Source organism: Monodelphis domestica, chromosome 4 (assembly GCF_027887165.1).
Source record: "Monodelphis domestica isolate mMonDom1 chromosome 4, mMonDom1.pri, whole genome shotgun sequence".
Taxonomy (NCBI): Eukaryota; Metazoa; Chordata; class Mammalia; order Didelphimorphia; family Didelphidae; genus Monodelphis; species Monodelphis domestica.
In genome coordinates, this window is record NC_077230.1 from 132,850,268 (window position 1) to 132,873,015 (window position 22,748).

At 34.8% G+C, this 22,748-nt stretch overlaps 1 protein-coding gene across 5 annotated transcripts in view; it reads right to left on the minus strand.

Moving 5' to 3' along the window:
• The window catches only part of ZRANB3 (zinc finger RANBP2-type containing 3), a 210,242-nt gene that overhangs the window by 166,819 nt on the left and 20,675 nt on the right, over positions 1-22,748 (minus strand). For 4 of the 5 annotated variants that reach the window (XR_008911173.1, XM_007494093.3, XM_007494092.3 and 1 more), the window contains exon 2: positions 15,909-16,076. Coding sequence is in view for 3 of the 5 variants with exons in the window: in XM_007494093.3 (XP_007494155.1) it covers positions 15,909-16,069 (161 nt within the window). In the remaining 2 variants the exon portion in view is untranslated. Of the gene's footprint in view, positions 1-15,908; positions 16,077-22,748 lie in introns of those variants that run through there. The other variant, XM_007494094.3, reaches the window with a different exon arrangement.

Sequence of the window (22,748 nt, forward strand, 5' to 3'; positions counted from 1 at the left end):
ATTATTCTGGTGGGCCCTGCAATTCCAGAACCAAGTTTCCGCATCAAGCATATTAGCTTACATACTTGAAGAGGGTAGGACACTTTCTAACAATCTTTTTTGCTGGCCCTTAGATGGCAGTATGGGCCAGGGTAGCAGAACTCATTTCTTAACCCTTTAATCATAGTTCCATTCAAGTGTAGTACAAAGAATTGTAACCAAACTAACTTACTTTATAAATGTGTGCATTTATTTTTAAATTTTTTTTCTCAGAAATCAAGAAAATTTAGTTTTACTCAAAGAGGAACATAAGACAAAACCATTTTAGAAGCAGGAATTATTTTTTCTGATGATGAAAAAAAGGTTAAGGTAGCTCAGTTAACTGATCTGTCAATGTCATATAGCTAGTTACAAGGAGAGCCAGGTTAAGAAAACCATTTACAAGAGCACAGGAAAAAGAGCTGTTTTCTTAACTGTTATATTATAAGGTAATCTTTCAACTATGGCAATGCAATAACCAACCTTTAAGGTTTTTTCTTCAAAATGTTTTCAACTAAACTGATACACTAATAAAGACATTATTTTCTAAATTATGAGAGTTTGAGATAAGAACAATTATATATGGGACTTAAAATAATTTTAGATACAACCTTATTAACTTACGACAAGAGGCATTTCAACATATTTATTCACTGATACAAAAAATCAATCTGTATTTTTACAAACAAGTAGGAACTGGAATACTATGGAAGCCTTATATATACAAATGGGTGACATTACAGAAAAATCTGTAATTTTCATGTACAAAAAGTGAAAGAAATTAGTCTATTTTCTACTTATGCTTTTAGAATATACAAATTACCCAGAAATTTTTCATTTAAAAACAAAACACATGTTTAATTCCTCTCTTCCTTTTGTAAAAATAATTTAAAGGAATTACTCTTCTAAGACTTGTAGAAGAAATTAATTATGTAATACTTATGAGAGGTCTTATTAAATAATCATGTTATAAAACAATTTTCAAATGCTAAATTTTTAAAATCAATTTTATTGTTATTTTCCTATTTTTACATTGCCCCTATTACACCCAGTTTTCATCTCCCCCCAAGATAGCCATCCTACATAATAAGGAATTGTTTAAAAAGGAAGAAATTAAGCAAAGTTGAACAAAACATTTTAAAAACCTCACATAATATGCAATATAAATTATTCAGTCATCATTTCTTATAACTTATTAATATACCATTTGATTTAGCAACCACATTCTGTTTAGCTGTCTTCTTATTAATGGATATCTATTCGTTTCGACTTAATTTTTTTAATGTGCTGCTGTGACTTTTTGGGTATGTATAGTCTTTCTTTCTTTGAATTCTTTGGCATATATGGCTAGAAGTAGAATCTCTGAATCAAAGTGTATGGACATCGTCACTTTTTAATCATAATTCCAACTTGTTTTCTAGAGTAAATAAGACAAAGGAAAAATATATATGTATATATACATGCATGTGTGTGTCACAAACACATATGTATGTATGTTTTTATTTTGTTCTTGATGTTTTTAGTTATTTCAGTTGTGTCTGATTGCTTGTGATACCATTTGGGACTTTCCAGACAAAGACACTGAAGTGGTTTGCTATTTCCTTCTCCAGCATATCTTACAGATGAGGAAAAAGAGGTAAACTTAAGTAACTTGTCCAGGGTCACATAGCTGGTGTTGGGAGACCAGATTTGCATTCAAGTCTTCTGGACTCCAGGCCCTGAGCTGTGAATTTTAAAGCTACTCCACCCTACTCAGACCGTACTTTAGAAGATCTGATTTAGCTATTTCCTGATTAGTAACAATGGAGATACTTGGTCTAACAGAATCAAGTCTTGGGAACTCTACATTTCTCCGCCCTACTTAGTTTAACAAGGTCAGGAATGTCTGCACCATACTCAAGGATTAAGTATCTGAGAAAATGGCCTTTAAAATGTGCAGAAACAGTGGATAGACCCCTGGGCTGTCCTAAGTCAAGCTAAGCTATCATTGGTACAGATAAGATGCAGGAAAGTGACATAAAACTGTCTATATAAGGCACATGACTTCCTCTCTTCACCCTCTTTTCCCAGAGAAGTGTCCTTGGCGTGGTGGCAGCTATTTGTCTGAGTTTTGGTGGTGAGTTTTCCCTTGAGCTAATTCAGGTTCAGGCATCTTGGCTGAGCCCTCTTGGAGTTCAGGCTGATTCCTTCCTCTTTTACTCTCCAAACCTTACCTTCTAGAGCCTCTAATCTTCCCACCCGGAACAAGCCAGGCAAGAGAAATCTTACACCCTTTCCTTCTCCCTTCTTCTTAAATTTCTTTCCACTATATTAATTAAATCACCATAAATTTCCAGACTGACTTGGGTAAATTTTTTTTTGTTATTTGGGATATCCATGGTGATCAATAATTAATATAATTTAGGTCACAACGCTAAAATTATCCTTTACAGAGCTCTATCCACTGGTCCACCTAGATGCCCTATAAATAGATAGAAAAATGTAGACACAGACACATATACACTAATTTAAATGAAAAGAACAAAATAAAATTGAAGTTCCATAATTATAATCATGATTCCCAGTCCTTCAAAAGTTAGGAAAATATACCTCCATTTTTATGGTAACTTGGAGTATGAAATATTGAATAAGTTGTTAGATATTATCAATGTTTTGATTAATTTTGCTGAACTGCTTTTTTTTCCGTTCATCTTTATTGTTTGTGATAAAGAATGGCTTACTGAGAAAGGGAGAGGAGAGAACAATTTGGAAATTATAGTAATATTAAAACAGAAGATAACAATAAAAATAAGTTAAGTTTAAAATGAACTATATATGTAAGTATATGTATTGCCAACCTGAATAAAACAAAACTAACAAAGTAGTAATAATAAAGGACCTTTAATCAAGTTGAGATTATAAACTGGGATTCCTCACTGCCCCAAAGCACTAGCATAGCCATTTGAAAAAGGAATAAGGTGGTTAAAATACATATAGAAGGCATAGCCAAGAGAAGACTTTACATTAGTTATTTTTCATAACAAGTCAAAAGTCTATATACTGGGAAAAGCTGAAGGAAGTGAGAGTATAAGCTCTTAGGCAATGCTAGGCTCTAGGAAGAGCCAGAAGATACTCTGCAGCTGAAGTCCATAGTATATATCCATGAATCCATTATTATATAATGTTCCAGTCCTGAAAAATGATTTGAGTTCCTACTGACTGAATTATATTTTATAAGGCACTCGGAAGACTTAACAATTTCTATTCATGAGGATTACAGATTTAGTCTAGAACACAGGTTGGTTCTGAGTAAAAAGTAAAAGGAATTGGACAGCAACAAACATTTATTAAGCATCTTCTATTGGTCAAGTATTGGGCTAAGCATTTATTTGGCATATAAAGAAAGGTAAAAAAAAAAGTCCCTGTCCTCAAGGAACCCAGGTTCCAGGTAGGAAATGAAGAATTGAAGAGATCACTGGAGTGATCTGGATTAGATAATCCATTTTAAGGAGGACTACAGTGATCTAATCAGTTCTTCATTTCCTACCTAGAACCTGGGTTCCTATTCAGGGCCCTCCCTCTACCTTCCCCAAGACAAAAGGTCAAAGAGAAGGAAAGGTTGGATGGATGATGTGGAGTAATATTGAAGAGGTATGAGTATCAGAGCTGAAGGGATCTTGCAGGACACAAAGCAAGTGAGAAATGATGAGACAGCTGCCTTGGATATACTTGATATGGTATTATATTCAACAAAAGTTTGCTCTTTAAATATCAGCAGTCATTAATTGCCAAATATATAGTTGAAGACCTTCTGATATCAGAAAAGAAAGAAAAGGCTACGAGTGCTAGGTAGAGGTCTGGATGGAGTAAGTGTAACTGGAATTAAGCCTGAAGGATATATTTGGATAGTTAGACAGCAGAGATCTGAATGCCTTATTCAGATTTTGAACTTTATCCTATAAGTCATGATGTACATCAAAAAGACCATTTAAGACTAAAGCATATTCTTTATCATAAAATTAATTATTTTTTCTTCTTGCCTATATAGAAAACTATATAAACTTAAACATGCCTCAAATGTAAACAAACTTCAATTATAAAAGTATGATTTAATTTATTTAGCGATAACATTAACATTTAGCACAAAAGAAGAAAAATGTAGGCATTAAATTGGGTTTTCAAAAAAATCAAGTCCATACTAATATTTCACTAAGAATATTTTCTAAAATATCATTCCTACTTCCTGCACACTTGACTTAAGTCCTTCAAATATCATGAAAAGAAAATATTTTTCTCCAGGCATTCTGCAAGAACAAATGAGTTTTTTTCAAGTTATCTCTATGTTAAAATGTTGTCATGCAAAGAATACTATCCACCTACAGAGAAGGAACTGTTGGAATCAAAATGTAGATGAAACCATACAATTTTTCAATTATTTAGGTTTATTTTTTGGGTTTTGGTTTTAATACTATTCATCACTTACAAAAATAAACAATATGGAAATATATTTTGCATAATAATATATGTATAACCCAGATCTTTAAGGGAAGGGAGAGAGGGAGGTAAGTTTGATCATATAACTTGGGAAAACTTATGTAGAAATTTGTTAATACATGTAATTGGTAAAAAAAATAAAAAACATACATGCATGCATATAAATAACATAAAATAAAATAAAATGCTGTCATGGTAGTACAAGAACAGTAGTAGTCCAAAAAAAAAAGAGATCTCATCTTTTGCTCTTCTGGGTGATCTGTCTCCCTAAGCTAAATAATTTAACTTTGAAATGATACCTTAAAAATTATACCCAACTAATATGTCCTAACTGTATATTAGGTATGAGGAACCTAGGTGGCTCAGAAGATTGAGGTCAGGCCTAGAAACACAAGGTCCTGTGTTCAAATCTGTCCTCGTACACTTCCTACCTGTGTGACCAGGCAAGTCACTTAATCCCAATTGCCTACCACTTACCAATCTTCTGCCTTGGAGCCAATATGTATTATTGATTGTAAAACTGAAGGTAAGAGTTTTAAAAAGTAAAAAACTTTTATATTAAGTGGTCTAAAGAAATATTGAGAAGGAAGGGCATAAATTCATACCTTAAAATCTATCAAACCCACTACTTTTGGAAAAACCATACAATGAAGTCTTAAAATATTTAGATCAAACTCTTACACATTAGAAAACTGGCATAAAGCTGGCTTTTCCTGAATACATATCATCTAATTTTTTATTTCTCTTAAAATTTATAGCTTAAATTCTGAAAAAAATATTAGTCATACAAATCTATTAGAACCATAAACAATTATTCATGTAAATCTAAGATTTTAAAAAATAACACCCAATCATTCTGTTTTTAAAATATTAACACCTTTTTTTAATGATTCAGGTGATTTACTCATTCAACTAGGATTTATTAAATAAGCATTTACTAGATAGAGCATCAGGCCTGGAGTCAGGAAGACATGATTTCAAATCCTGTCCCAAACACTTACTTAGTTGTGTGTTCCAGGGCAAACTCCCTTAGCCTGTCAGCCTCAATTTCCACATCTGTAAAACAGGGATAACACCTACCCCCAGGATTGTTATAAGAATCCAACGAGACAATAATTGAAAAACACTTAGCGGAAATAGCTAGGTGACTCAGTGGATTGAGAATCAGGGCTAGAGAGGAAATGTCCTGGATTCAAATTTGGCCTGAGACACTACCTAGCTATGTGACCCTGGGCAAGTCATTTAATCCCAACTGTCTAGCCCTTACCACTCTTTTGCCTTGAAACCTATACACAGGAATGAATCTAAAATGGAAGGTAAGGGTTCTTTAAAAAGGAAAGAAAGAAAAGCAATATTAACTTATTATTATTATATTATTAATGTGTATAACTGTCCAAGAATAAAAAAAAGAAATAAAGTAGTTCCTCAAGAACCAACTGAAGAAGTAGAATAAACATACAGATATGAAAATACAAAAATATATGAAAAGTAGATACAATATAATCAGAGAGAACGGAACCAACAACTGGGAGAATGAGGAAAAGGACAACTGCCTGTGAATATATAACAAAAAAATTACATATGAAGTCTATTAATAGTTTTAAGGAGTATGTTTCTATTTAGCACCTTTATTAACAGGAAAATTAAATGTAGGTAGGGGTGCATGTCATGGTATGTTTCTAGTAACTGTCTCATTGTTAATTCTCAAAATTAACAGCCAAGGAAATGCCAAGAAGGAAAGGTAGAAATTTAGACCTTAAATTTTATTATAACTACTATTTATGGAGCTTACTACAGAGGTTTAAAATCTACAATGGTATTAAAATCTAAATACATGAGGTCCAGGAAGGCAGTATGGTTCATTGGAAAGAGCCAGAGAACTCTGCTCCTTCAGTCTCAAAGTCCTCAGCTGTACAAGGAGAGGCTGGACTTGATAAACTCAAACGTTTTTTCTAGTTCTATCTCTATGAATCTAGGATTCCTCTAAAACTAACAAATAGATTTGTGATCTCATGAATTCAGTAGTCAATCTGCTATGATTTAGATTACAATCCATTCATTCCTGCTCATTTTTTAAGATTCCTGCACATGTTTTCACAAAAGTTTTCAAGAGGTCCACGAAATGCACTGGAGGTCCTCCTCAGTCTCCCCTGATATTGAGAAGGTAACAGTGGAATTTTCTAGTTATCCATCTATACTTATAGGCAGCTAGGGAGTTCAGGAGTAAGATGAGATTGAAACAAATGACAAAAACACTTCCTAGTTCTTCTCTCTGGATCAGCCTATTTTCTCTTTTCTGCATACAAAGAATGTTAACATTCTTTGCTGCTGTCCCTTGGAATTTTTCACTGGTTATTTCTGTTATATGAGTCACATGAAACAGTTGAAATCTTCAAAGTAAACTACTGACTATTGAAAGATAGTAAAGTAAATGTAAAACAACTGAGTTTTTACATTACCCTCAGAAAATAAGGAGAGGGGTATAAAGTAAATACAATCTAAGTTGGAAGAGCTGTGTAAAGACAGGTACACAAATACATCTTTTTTTTTTTTAAATATAGCAACCACCATTTGCCAGCTAATGTGCTAAGTGTTTTATTACAATTATCTCATTTGTCCCTACTCTGGGAGGTAGGTGCTGTTGTTATCATCATTTATAAATGATCAAATTGAAATAAAGTTTAAGTGACTTTCCCAGGAACACACAGCTTGTAAGTATTTCAGGTTGGATTTGAATTCAAGTCTTTCTGACTACAGACCCAGCATTTTATCCATTGTACCACAAATTACATATGACAAAAATTACACATTTTTGGTGGAATGGCAAATTTGTACATTTTGGTACATGGAAAGCATGTGCTTAAAAAGTTACTTAAGGGGGGACAGCTGGGCAGTTCAGTGGATGGAGAGCCAGGACTAGAGACAGGAGGTCCTAGGTTCAAATCTGGCCTCGGACATTTCCTAGCTGTGTGACCCTAGGAAAGTCACTTAACTCCCATTGCCAAGCCCTTACAACTATTCTGCCACCAAACTGTAATATGTGGGTTAAAAGAAAGGATTCAAACTAGCTATATATATATATATATATATATATATATATATATATATATATAAAATTAAAAGATTTAATTAGCTAAAGGGAGCAAGGAAGGGGACCAGGGAATAACTTACTTCTAACCCACAAAAGATATTTAAAACCCTAAAACTTTCTATAATTATTCTAATCTAACTAATTTGAATATTAATTAGTTAGTTAATTAATTAATTAGTTAGGGAGGGATCAGTAGGGGTAAGGACAAGAGAGTCCAAAGAATCCCACAACACAGGAGTCCTCTTTGATTCAAACAGCAGACACAGAAAGATGTCACCAACAACAGCTGAAATCCACCTCTCTGTAGCAGCAGCAATAGGAACAGGCAGAAATGTTAAGAAAGTTAAGGAAGAAGGATCCCCTGGCTCTCTGGGTCCACCCCAGAAATACCAGACAGATCCTCTCTGGGCTCTCCTGACAGCTGGAGAAAAGCTGCCTCTCCTGTCTCCAGGGTCCCCCAACTGTTGTGAATTTTAGATTTACTCCACCCTGCTTAGTCTTTAGAATTTTAGCAACCAGGAATGTATACACCCTCCCTTAAGGATTAACTGTGAGGAGGATGGCCTATTACCGACATGTGCTAGCAGGTAACAAACCAGAAACAAATGACTGACCCCCTGGGCTGTCCTACGCCAAGCTTAAGCCATCATTGGTCAATGTGAGAAACAGGAAGTAATGTAAAGAACTGGCTATATATTTCAAGTCACTTTCTGTGACTGTTATCTCAGCGGCTTTGGGAGCTCTGGGCAGCGTTTTGGCATGCTTGTGGCATTTGGCTTTGTAGCATGGTTTAGGTGAGGTGTCTTCCCTGAAGAACCTTGAGGAGTGGTAAGGCTAATTCCTCCTTTCCTTGACTTCCTGAAAAACACTATCCTCCTGGGAGGCTCCTCATCTCGGAGGAGGCCTCGAGGCTGGAAGCTGAGCTAGATTTAATCTTCTGAGAAGGCTTCTTGGCTGAGGCCTCTCAACTCCCTTTGACTTACTCCAGGCCAGAGAAAATCTCCTACCCATAGCCTCTTCTTCTTCTTAGTTTCTTCCTTCTATTGTAATTAAACCACAATAAAAATCCCAAACTGACTTGAGTATTTTATTGAGATTGAATTTAAATCCCTGGAGACCACTAATATAATATAATCAGTCAACAACTCTAATTTTACCCTTAATACTGTCCAGGAACTTGCCTCTGTGTTCACTCCCAGTTCTTAGGAGTTCTGAGTTGGTTAGCAACATCTTTTGCATTCAGCTTGCCCTGATTAAATCCTTTACTACAGAACAAATTCAGAGTATTGATTCTAAGGCGGAAAGTAAGGGTTAAATAAAAAGTTACAAATATTCAAGTCCTTTATTAACCCAACCTACTGTTCAATCTTCCTACATGTTATTCCCCACCCTGCTTCATACTCTAATCAGTGGCATAGGCACTCCCTGGTCATTCTGAAAATAGACACTCCATCTCTTAGCACCATTTTTTTACTCTATTTTTTTTAAAGTTTTTAAACATTATTTTATTTGGTCATTTTCATATATTATTAATTGGAAAAAGAGATCATTTTTGTTTCCTCCCACCACCACCCCCAGCCAACACATGATTTCTCAGGGTATCATGTGTCCTTGTTCCGAACCCATTTCCATGTTGTTGGTATTTGCATTATGAAGTGTTCATTTAGAGTCTCTCCTCAATCATATCCCCTCAACCCCTGTAGTCAAGCAGTTGCCTTTCCTAGGTGATTTTTACTCCCACAGTTTGTCCTCTGCTTAAGGATAGTGTTTTTTCTCATAGATCCCTGCAGATTGTTCAGGGACACTGCATTGCAATTAATGGAGAAGTCCATTACATTCGATTGTACCACAGTGTCTCAGTCTCTGTGTACAATGTTCTCCTGGCTCTGCTCCTTTCACTCTGCATCACTTCCTGGAGGTTGTTCCAGTCTCCATGGAACTCTTCCACTTTATTATTCCTTTTAGCACAATAGTATTCCATCACCAACATATACCACAATTTGTTCAGCCATTCCCCAATTAAAGGGCATCCCCTCATTTTCCAATTTTTGGCCACCACAAAGAGTGCAGCTATGAATATTCTTGTACAAGTCTTTTCCCTTATTATCTCTTTAGGGTACAAACCCAGCAGTGCTATGGCTGTATCAAAGGGCAGACAACCTTTTATCGCCCTTTGGGCATAGTTCCACATTGCCCTCCAGAATGGTTGGATCAATTCACAACTCCACCAGCAATGAATTAGTGTCCCTACATTGCCACATCCCCTCCAGCATTCATTACTTTCCATAGCTGTCATGTTAGCCAATCTGCTAGGTGTGAGGTGATACCTTAGAGTTGTTTTGATTTGCATCTCTCTGATTATAAGAGATTTAGAACACTTTTTCATGTGCTTATTAATAGTTTTGATTTCTTTATCTGAAAACTGCCTATTCATGTCTCTTGCCCATTTTTCAAATGGAGAATGGCTTGATTTTTTTGTACAACTGGTTTAGCTCTTTATAAATTTGAGTAATTAGACCTTTGTCAGCGGTTTTTGTTATGAAGATTGTTTTCTAATTTGTTGCTTCCCTTCTAATTTTAGTTACATTGGTTTTGTTTGTACAAAACCTTTTTAATTTGGTGTAGTCAAAATTATTTATTTTACATTTTGTGACTCTTTCTAAGTCTTGCTTGGTTTTAAAATCTTTCCTTTCCCAAAGGTCTGACATGTATACTATGCTGTGTTTATCTAATTTACTTATAGTTTCCTTCTTTATATTCAAGTCATTCACCTATTCTGAGTTTATCTTGGTGTAGGGTGTTGATCCAAACACCATATTTGCCATATTTGCTGCCATATAATTCGGCACAGTAGTTTTAAATGATTGCCTTAATTTCCTCTTCATTAGAGGTGAGGTCTCCCTTTTCATCTTGGATACTGTCAATTTGGTTTTTTCTTTCCTTTTTTTTTGATTAGACTGACTAGTACTTTGTCTATTTTATTTGTTTTTTCAAAGTACCAACTTCTAGTCTTATTTATTAAATCAATAGTTCTTTGACTTTCAATTTTATTGATTTCTCCTTTGATTTTTAGGATCTCTAATTTAGTATTCATCTGAGGATTTTTAATGATGCAGAGCGAAAGGAGCAGAACCAGGAAAACACTGTACACAGAGACTGACACACTGTGGTACAATCGAAGGTAATGGACTTCTCCATTAGTGTCAATGCAATGTCTGAACAATCTGCAGGGATCTAAAAAAAATACTATCCACAAGCAGAGGATAAACTGTGGGAGTAAAAACACTGATGAAAAGCAACTGCTTGACTACAGGGGTTGAGGGAATATGACTGAGGAGAGACTCTAAATGAACACTCTAATGCAAATACCAACAACAGGGAAATGGGTTCGAGTCAAGAACACATGTGATAACCAGTGGAATTGTGCGTCGTCTATGGGAGAGGGAAAGGTGGTGGGAGGGGGAGAGGGGAGGAAAAGAAAATGATCTTTGTTTCCAGTGAATAATGTTTGGAAATGACCAAATAAAATAATGTTTAAAATTAAAAAAAAAAAAGAATCTAAAAATATGAGCCTTAATAATAACCATGAAACAGGACTCTTGTACAAAAAAATTACTATCACAGACCATTTCTGCAAAGTTTTTGTAGAAAGTTGACTTTAATAGGATTTTGCTAAAATAAATTATTGTTTTGAGAAATTCATTAAGTCAAGGAATTCAGAGCAGACAGGATTTTTTCTTTTTCCTTTTTTTTTAGGATCTTATCTTAATGAATTATAATATGATTCTTAAAAAATGTCACAAATCCTTAAGAAATGAAAAGGATACCCTAACCTACTCTTCAGTAAGCATTTCACTTCTTTCAGTTTAATAAGTTCTCTTAAATAGAAGAATTAAGCAGCACATGAGCCAATTAAGACAAATGTTATCAGTTTTTCATGGAATATGTATATGTAAATAAAAACATATATGTATATATACAAATATGAGAACATATATTATATGTATATATCCCTATTTCTTCCCAAAGGTTCAAAATCTATCCAAACACAAAAGTCATATAAGTGACCACCCGGGATATTTTTAGAATAATAGAAGTACTTAAATACTAGAAAAAATAGTAAACATGGACCATTTGAAAATAATTATTTATTATTAGTAATATGCTGTAATACTCCTGCACCTCACTTCCACTTTTTGGCTTCCCTGGCTCCCTTGTACTTTTGTTTGAGAAAAAGAATTATAAAGAAATTATAAATGTAACATAGGGCAGCTTTCAAAGGGTTCCCAGTTACCCTCATAGATATCAGATAACTACAAGGAAACATTTGAAGATCAAAAACAATGTGATATAGCAGTGGCAGAACTAATTAGATAACTGGATTACAATTTGTATCCTTGTGTTTACTAAATTAATTAAATCTCAGAGGATTATCCTTCTGGCCTCTCATAGGGGAGAGAGTGTTATGTGGCCAGAGATGTACAAGAAATATCTAGAACTGAGTGGTAAGGTGAAATTGAATTCCTTCTTGAAGATCTACTTCAGCTTGAATCAAGGAATGTGGTAACTACTATTTAAAGGCACTTATGGGGGCAGCTGGGTAGCTCAGTGGATTGAGAGCCAGGCCTAGAGACGGGAGGTCCTAGGTTCAAACCTGGCCTCAGACACTTCCTAGCTGTGTGACCCTGGGCAAGTCACTTGACCCCCATTGCCTAGCCCTTACCACTCTTTTGCCTTGGAGCCAATACACAGTATTGGGTTTAAAAAATAAATAAATAAAGGCACTTATGTAAATTACATCATCTCATTACTACAAAAGCTATAGATAAATAGATCCTGCTCAGAGGATTTTGAGGATCCCCCTACACAAACAAGCATTAACATAATGATCAACCACAAGTTGATTTCATAACCACAAAGGTTATGAAATAGGCAAAGGAATGTTATCTTTTTTGAAGCAAGTATGGTAGACAAGGAGAATTTTGTAGTGATCTCAAAAAAAGTGAGCTGTTATGTTTTTGCTAGTAGCTAGAAATACCCATGTATGCATGAAGTGCAAGCTCTACCTTCTACATTAGGATAAAGGATACAGAAATATTTTTATTTATCACCCAGTTATCAAGGAGAATGAAGTATTCAATGGTGATAAAAGAGGAAACAAAGGATATAAAGAAAGGAAGAGTTCTAACCAGTATCCTAAGGCTGTAGTAAAGAATACAGCTCTGAAGAGGGAGGGAAGAAGTGCCACTAAGCATGTAGAACATGTATCTATTAAACAGGCATAGTGTTCTAAGTGGAAATGAGAAAGATGGACAAACCCAGAAGGATTTTGTACCAAATGGAATGATGATGTGGAGTCACAAATAATATGAAGTAAGGAGTAAGAAAGGAAAAAATGGGAAGAAGAGACAATTAGTAGTAGTTCTTAATTCCCTGAGGGGGTCAATGTTGCCTTCATTTTCAAATGAACAAAGGTATTTAAATCTGCAACCCAAAGTTTAGTAACTTACCCTTCTACTTCTGGTATAATGAGAGTAAACTCTATTAAAAGAATATTTATGAAAATTTAGAAAGGAAATCAGTGAAGTGATCATAAAAAGAATCAGCAAAGCTTCTTCAAATATAACAGGTCTAAGATTTTATTTTTTGACAAAATAATTAGACTGGTAGAAAGACAATGATTCTAATAAACCATGGAAGATTTCAGTAAAATACTTAGCAGCATGTCTTATGCTAACCTATAACCAAGATAGAGAGGGTTAAAGTAAGGAGGTTTTAGTCATGAATGAATCAAAAGAGCCCAAGATGAGCCAATAATAGGTTGTGTCTAATGGAGTCTACAGGAATCTCTTCTAGGTTCAGTAATGTTCCACATTTTTACCAGTGACTGGTGTACAATTGTCATAAAATTCTAGTTTTATAAACAGTTTTCTTGTTCGAGAGTAATTTTTTTTACTTTTGAGCAGGTATATTAACTTAGTCACGTGGTTCTATTTTGTAAGATAATGAACTTTATAAAAATAATACTCAAAGTATTGGACATTAATTTTTACAGGATCAGAAAAAAAATCCAGAAGGGTTATAGTAATGGGTTGAATGTAAAACGGATTAAATTTAATAGGGATAAAAGTAAAAATCTAACCTGTCCAAAATTCAACTTCACAAGAAAAGGATAGGGAATAAAGACAGGAAGCAGATATTATAAAAACGATGTAAAAGCTTTAGTTCACTCTAACTTGTATATGAGGCAACATGACAGCCAAAAAACTGAACACTACTCTACATGATAGTGCAAAGTCATGAGTCCAGAATAAAACAGGTCAGAACACAAATGGAAAAGTAGTTTTTGCAGCTGTATTTTGGAACAAACATGAATAAGGCAAAGTGCCTCCACAAGGGGGTGATAAAGAGCCAATATGGTTGCTTCAAGAATTGGTCCTGCCAGATGTTTTTTACCATTATGACAGGATTACAACTAGTAGATAAGAATATGGTAGACAGAGTTTACCTAGACTTAAATTTTTTCTTTGACAAGTTACTTCATACTATTTTTGTAGAGAAGATGGAATGGTGTGGATTAATTAGTAATAGAGGAGATGGATTCAGAACTGGTTGGATGGATGAACTCAAAAAACAGTTGTTAATGGTTCTTATGTCACTATGTCAGGAGGTGTCCAGTGGAATATGCAGAGACCTGTTTATAGCCCTGTGCTGATTCATGTTTTTATCAATGACTTGACAAAAAGCATGGATGGCATAATCATTAAATCTATAGATGATACAAATCAAGGAAGGCAGCTAACACAATAATAGATGGACTCTGAATCCAAAAAGACCCTAACAGTCTAGAACTCTGAACTGAATCTATTAAGATGAAATTCAGTAAGGATAAGTGTAACTTCTTTTAAGTGGGTACAAAAAAATTAAATTCACAAGTACAAATGGAGGAGACAATGTTAGATAGTAGTTCTGAAAAAGATCTGGAAGTTTTGATAGATTGCAAGCTCAACATGTGCCAGCAATACATGATGGCTCCAAAAACTAAAGTGATATTGTACTACATTAAGAGAACCACAGTTTCCAAAACCTGTAAGGTGATAGTCCCATTGTACTCTGTCCTAATCAGGCCTCATTTAACTGTATTCATTTCTGTAGTACCAAGTTAAAGAAGAATATTGAGTCCTACCCAGAGGAAGGCAACTAGGATGGTGAAGGGCCTTGCCTAAGTCATATTCAGATCAGTTTATGAAATGTGCATACTTACCCTGCATAAGAAAAAATTGGGCACAGGGAAAAATAATTTGTTTTCTTCATGTAACTGAAGGGTTATGATGTTACATTGCTAACTCTGGCTCCCGAGGGTAGAACTATGCACAATGAGTTGAAGTTTTAAAGAGGTAAAATTAGGCTTGATATCAGGGAAAGTGTATTTACAATTAGAGGTAGGGAAAAAGTGAAATAGGCTGACTTGAGGATAGTGGGTTTCCCTCTACCCACTTGTTGGGTATATTATAATTGAGATTCTTTTTTAGGGAGATTAAACCAGATGATCATTAAAGTTCCAATAAAATCTGAAATTCTATGATTCTATGAAGCTGTGGATGCCCAGAGTGGTGAGAATTGAAAAACATGTCATTTAAAGACTGGCTAAAGGGACTGGGGAAGAGGTTTACTCTGAAGAAGGAAATCAGGAGGACAAACACTTAGGTTTGATTTGGTTGATCCAAAAAGACAAAATGAAGAGAAATTGATGCAGGTGGCAGAGAAGTAGATTTAGATTGGATTTAAGGAAAAAATTAGAGAAGTCTTAAGGAAGAATGGATTGTATAAACAGAGAAATAGATTTTCCCTAACTGTAAGTCTTCAAGCACAGGTTTAATGAACATTTTTTAGAGATTTGTAGAAAGGTTTTTCAATTAGACTAAATGTCCTTTGGAGTCCCTTAACTCTTAAATTCTGTCATTCCATGAAATAATGTGTAAAATAGAGCATCTACATTATTTCTGAGCAATACTTATTTTAAATTTACATTTGTGTAATTAGAATCTTCTCCTAAGGACTCTAATTCCCAGTCTCCCACTTTTTGTTCTACCATTATGTCCTTACATTTTGGAGATAAAGTTTTTGTGTAACCCGCCCCTCTCTCTCTCTTCCTGCGAATGTGGCTGGGAAAACTTCTCTTTACTCAGGTTTTTTACTTTTTTGTCTCTTTATTTCTTTTACTTCAAGTGATTGTTAATAAATCTTATAAAATATAATACTTGCAGTTATTGGATATTAATTTTAATCTTACATATTTTAAAGTGATTAAGGCTGCACTCTTTACCTGCCATCTCTTTTCAAAGCAAACTTGATACCATTCTTCTGAAAAGGAAGTAGTCTTGCTCTTAATTTTTTAGGCAAAAACAACAGCTGATCTTCAAACTCAGTTTTCAAACAAGAATCTTTAGGTGTATAAGGTTCTTGGGTGTTAGATATGTTGTACATGTTGAGCCTAAAAATAAAATAAAAAATAGTGATAAGAAATCTATAACAGAATAAAACATCATCACATTAATGAAACATTTCTTTTCACATAGTTTATCACTATCACAAAATCTCATTCAAACTTTCAAAAAATAAAATTAAATGCACAGGTTTTCCTTAATCACTAAAAACCTGTTATAAAATGCTTTGTTGTACTCTATATTTGGTTATTGCCTACTGAAACATATTCTTTGAAAAAACTACATAGTGTTTTGAGGGATACACAGATCACATTTTCATGCACATAACAGCTACTTAAATATTTGGTAACTTAAACTGCATTGAGAAAATTAATTAATGATGTATTGATTAACATCATGTATTAATTCAAAATGCAACAATCAGTTCATTAGCAATTCAATTAAACAAATCACTAATAAGAAAAAGCAAATTAAAATGTATGGGTTTCGGAACAACCTCCAGGAAGTGATGCAGAGCGAAAGAAGCAGAACCAGGAAAACATTGTACACAGAGACTGATACATTGTGGTACAATCGAAGGTGATGGACTTCTCCATTAGTGGCAATGCAATGTCCCTGAACAATCTGCAGGGTTCTAAAAAATACTATCCACAAGCAGAGGATAAACTGTGGGAGTAAAAACACCGATGAAAAGCAACTGCTTGACTACAGGGGTGGAGGGGATATGACTGAGGAGAGACTCTAAATGAACACTCTAATGCAAATACCAACAACAGGGAAATGGGTTCGAGTCAAGAACACATGTGATAACCAGTGGAATCATGCGTCGTCTATGGGAGAGGGAAAGGTGGGGGGGGGGGGGAGGGGAGGAAAAGAAAATGATCTTTGTTTCCAGTGAATAATGTTTGGAAATGACCAAATAAAATAATGTTTAAAATTAAAAAAAAATGTATGGGTTTAATCTCAAAGTATTGGAAGATAAAACATGAAAACAGTAAGTGTTATGGGAAGAAAGAGTTGTTGGAAGGACTGTGAATTGGTCCAAATCTGGAAAGTGATTTGGAATTATGAAAAAAAGTCACTTAACTGTAAGAAGTATTACTTTTTGTCTAGCAATATCACAAGGTATATCCCAGAAGTCATTATATAGAAAAGTATCATATATACAAAAAGATTTCTAGCAACAATTTTTTTGTAATACACAATCATTGGAAGATAGGAGGGATTCCATCAAATGGGGAATAGTTGAATATGCTACAATATATGAATTAAATGTACTGTTATTATGGTATAGAAATGTCAAATATGAAGAATTCAGAGAAACATAAGAATAGCATACACTAATGAAAAACAAAGTAAACAAAGCAAGGGAAAAATATAATTACTTCAATAATGTATTTGAAAATCACAATGAAACACTTTAGAATCCTGATTAATGCAATGACCAATGACTTCAGAGGACCTCATCAGTCTCATGAATGTCTCACCTAAAAGCAAAGAGGTAGTAGACTCCCTATGAAGAAGAATGTGTACATTGTCAGACATAGGCAGTGTGTCTCTGTATTCCATTAACATATTAGTTTCAGAAGAGGATTTTACTGGAAGGAGATTAGTCACTAGGAAGTAACTAGGATATAATAGTAACATTAATGAAACGTTTATTTTTTTAAAATAGGCTATAGCCAGATTGTGAAAGGCTTAAATGTACTGAAGTAGAAATTGTATATTTTTCCCTAATGCAACAGGGAGGCACTGAAGAGCTTCAGGAATATAATGTGGCAGTTAGATAAAGGATAAATTGTAAAGAAAGGAGCCTGGAATCAAAAGGAGCTATTTTATGTCCCGGGTGAGAAGTATGAAGGACATGAACTTTATAGAAATGATACAGAGGTAGAAGAGGCAAGATTTGGCAACTGATTATAATTTTTTAGGGGAAGAGAAAAGGAAAGCAGAGTATGAAGTCAAGAATGAATCCAGGGTTATAAACCTGGCTGACCAGAAAGATAGTAGTGTCCTTAACACAAATTGGAAAGTTCAGAAGAGAAGTAGGTTCAGGGCAAAGTCCAGTTTTGGATATATTTAATTTGAAATGCCTACAGGATACCCTATTTGAAATATCTAGTAGACAGTGATATAGGAAAAGGAAGAATTCAGGATCTAATGGGAAAAGATAACATGTAAACAAGCAATACAAATGAGCTATAGACATGTTAAACAGGAAATAATAAATAGAGAAGGAAGGCACTAGAATTAAGAGGAACTAGAAAAGGCTTTCTATAATGTAGAAGATGGGAATTTAATTAAGACATGAAAGAAGTCAGAAAAGCCAGAAAGTGAAGATGAGAAGTGAGTGTTCCAAGCATGGAGGGCAGCCAGAGAAAATGCTCAAAGCCAACCAATGGAATGTATTGTTCATTGAAAAGCCAAAAGGCCAGTGTCACTGGGTGGAAGAGTATATGGTAAGGAATCAGGTGTAAAAAGATTGGAAGAAATGGGGAAGGTTAGGTTATGAAGAACACATAATGCTGAACAGGATTTTGCATTTGACTCTAAAAGTAAAAGGAAGTCACTGCAATTTACTGAGTAGGGGAGTGACATAGAGATAGGCTTTAAGAAAATCACGTTAGTAGCTGAAGGGAAGATGGTTTGAAGTGGAGCAAACCACAATACTTCAGACCTGTGGTGAGGAGGCGTGAACAAATTTTTTTTTTAGTTTTTAAACATTATTTTATTTGATCATTTTCATACATTATTCATTGGAAACAGATCATTTTCTTCCCCCCCATCCCGCCACCCCTACCCTAGCCGACACACAATTCCACTGGGTATCACATGTGTCCTTCCTCTGAACCCATTCCCTTGTTGTTGGTATTTGCATTAGGGTGCTCATTTAGAGTCTCTCCTTAATCATATCCCCTCAACCCCTGTAGTCAAGTAGCTGCCTTTCCTCGGTGATTTTACTCCCACAGATTTTCCTCTGCTTAAGGATAGTGTTTTTTCTCATAGATCCCTGCAGATTGTTCAGGGACATTGCATTGCAATTAATGGAGAAGTCCATTACGTTCGATTGTACCACAGTGTATTAGTCTCTGTGTACAATGGTTCTGGCTCTGCTCCTTTCACTCTGCATCACTTCCTGGAGGTTGTTCCAGTCTCCATGGAACTCTTCCACTTTATTATTCCTTTTAGCACAATAGTATTCCATCACCAACATATACCACAATTTGTTCAGCCATTCCCCAATTGAAGGGTATCCCCTCATTTTCCAATTTTTGGCCACCACAAAGAGCGCAGCTATGAATATTCTTGTACAAGTCTTTTCCCTTATTATCTCTTTGGGGTACAAACCCAGCAGTGCTATGGCTGGATCAAAGGGCAGACAACCTTTTATCGCCCTTTGGGCATAGTTCCACATTGCCCTCCAGAATGGTTGGATCAATTCACAACTCCACCAGCAATGAATTAGTGTCCCCACTTTGTCACATCCCCTCCAGCATTCATTACTTTCCTTTGCTGTCATGTTGGCCAATCTGCTAGGTGTGAGGTGATACCTTAGAGTTGTTTTGATTTGCATCTCTCTGATTATAAGAGATTTAGAACACTTTTTCATGTGCTTATTAATAGTTTTGATTTCTTTGACTGAAAATTGCCTATTCATGTCTCTTGCCCATTTTTCAACTGGAGAATGGCTTGTTTTTGTATACAACTGGTTTAGCTCTTTATAATTTGAGGAATTAGACCGTTTTCAGAGGTTTTTGTTATGAAGATTGTTTTCTAATTTGTTGCTTTCCTTCTAATTTTAGTTACATTGGTTTTGTTTGTACAAAAACTTTTAAATTTGATGTAATCAAATTTATTTTACATTTTGTGACTCTTTCTAAGTCTTGTTTGGTCTTAAAATCTTTCCCTTCCCAAAGGTCTGACATGTATACTATTCTGTGTTCACCTAATTTTCTTAGTTTCCTTCTTTATATTCAAGTCATTCACCCATTCTGAGTTTATCTTGGTGTAGGGTGTTAGGTGTTGATCCAAACGTAATCTCTCCCGCACTGTCTTCCAATTTTCTCAACAGTTTTTATCAAATGGTGGATTTTTGTCCCAAAAGCCGGGGCCTTAGGGTTTGTCATAGACTGTCTTGCTGAGGTCATTTACCCCAAGTCTATTCCACTGATCCTCCTTTCTGTCTCCTAGCCAGTACCAAATTATTTTGATGACCACTGCTTTGTAATATAGTTTGAGATCTGGGACTGCAAGGCCACCATCCTTTGTATTTTTTTTTCTTGATTTCCCTGAATATCTTTGATCATTGGTTCTTCCAAATGAACTTTGTTATGGTTTTCTCTAATTCAGTAAAAAAGTTTTTTGAAAGTTCAATGGGTATGGCACTAAATAGATAGATAAGTTTGGGTATGATGGTCATTTTAATTATGTTAGCTCATCCCACCCATGAGCAATCAATATTTTTCCAATTGTTTAGATCTAGTTTTAATTGTGTGGAGAGTGTTTTGTAATTGTGTTCATATAGTTCCTGTGTTTGTCTCGGCAGATAGATTCCTAAGTATTTTATATTGTCTCAGGTGACTTTAAATGGAATTTCTCTTTCTAATTCTTGCTGCTGAACTGGGTTGGAGATATATACAAATGCTGATGACTTATGCGGGTTTATGTTGTATCCTGCAACTTTACTAAAGTTGTTGATTATTTCAACTAGCTTTTTGGTTGATTCTCTAGGATTCTTTAAGTAAATCATCATATCATCCACAAAGAGTGACAGCTTGGTCTCCTCATTGCCAATTTTAATACCTTCAATTTCATTTTCTTCTCTAATTGCTACTGCTAGTGTTTCTAGTACAATATTAAATAATAAAGGTGATAATGGGCATCCTTGTTTTACTCCTGATCTTATTGGGAAGGCTTCGAGTTTATCCCCATTGCAGATGATGTTTGCTGATAGTTTAAGATATATACTGTTTATTATTTTTAGGAAAGGCCCTTCTATTCCTATACTTTCTAGTGTTTTCAAGAGGAATGGGTGTTGTATTTTGTCAAAGGCTTTTTCTGCATCTATTGAGATAATCATGTGATTTTTGTCAGTTTGCTTGTTAGTATGGTCAATTATGTGGATGGTTTTCCTAATATTGAACCATTCTTGCATTCCTGGTATGAATCCTACCTGATCATAGTGGATAACCCTTGTGATGACTTGCTGGAGTCTTTTTGCTAGTATCCCATTTAAGATTTTTGCATCTATATTCATTAAGGAGATTGGCCTATAGTTTTCTTTTTCTGTTTTTAACCTGCCTGGCTTTGGGATCAGTACCATGTTTGTATCATAAAAATAATTTGGTAGAACCCCTTCTTGGCTTATTCTGTCAAATAGTTTGTATAATACTAGGATTACTTGTTCTTCAAATGTTTGATAGAATTCATTTGTGAATCTGTCTGGACCTGGGGATTTTTTCTTGGGGAGTTCTTCGATGGCTTGTTCAATTTCTTTTTCTGGTATGGCGTTGTTTTAGGTAATTTTTTTTCTTTTAGTCTAGGCAATTTATATTTTTGTAAGCATTCATCCACATCACCTAGATTGCCATATTTGTTGCCATATAAGTGGGCATAGTAGTTTTAAATGATTGCCTTAATTTCCTCTTCATTAGAGGTGAGGTCTCCCTTTTTATCTTGGATACTGTCAATTTGGTTTTTTCTTTCCTTTTTTTAATTAGACTGACTAGTACTTTGTCTATTTTATTTGTTTTTTCAAAGTACCAACTTCTAGCCTTATTTATTAAATCAATAGTTCTTTGACTTTCAATTTTATTGATTTTTCCTTTGATTTTTAGGATCTCTAATTTAGTCTTTATCTGAGGATTTTTAATTTGTTCACTTTCTAGTTTTTTAATTTGCATGCCCAATTCATTGACCCTTCTTAATTTGTTTATATATGAATTCAAGGATATAAATTTCCCCCTGAGCACTGCTTTGGCTGCATCCTATAGGTTTTGATAGAATGTCTCACCATTGTCATTTTCTTAAATCTGGAAGCAATGTGGCAGGGTTAAGGGTTGTACAGTGTTTCAAGGTAATGTTTTCACTATTTAACAAGGTTATTTCATACCTTGTAATTATCTGATATGAGAATGCCTGTGTTCTATGCTTTAGCAACAATGCTTCTACCTCATGTGGGCTCGTAATAGTTAATGGACATCCCAATACTAGATCAACAGTTTTTGTCACTAGTAAGGCTGTAGCAGCTAATGCTCTAAGACATGGTGGTGCTCCTGATGCTACTGGGTCCAGTTGGGCAGAATAAAAAGCAATTGGGTGCTACGAAAGTCATAAAGTCTGAGTTAAAACACCTGAAGCTACACCTCTTCGCTCATGTACATACAAAGTAAATGGCTTGTTGTAATCTGGGATGCCTAGAGCAGGGGCAGACCAGATAGCCTTTTTTAGATCTGATAGAGCTGACAAAATGACACTTCCCTATCAAAATAGAATTCTAATTCTTTTCCTTCTTATATTATGGCAAATTCCTGTAGTCTTGGCTGCAAATGGGTAAGTGAAATACTGCATTCTGTCCTACAGACTTGTAGGATAGAAATTACATTAAATTGGACCTATACAAGGGCCTATTTTGATTTTTTTTCTTTATGTTTTTGGTTGTATTTTTCTCTTCTTTTGATAATTGACTCATACACCCCCATAACTCAACATTGTATCCT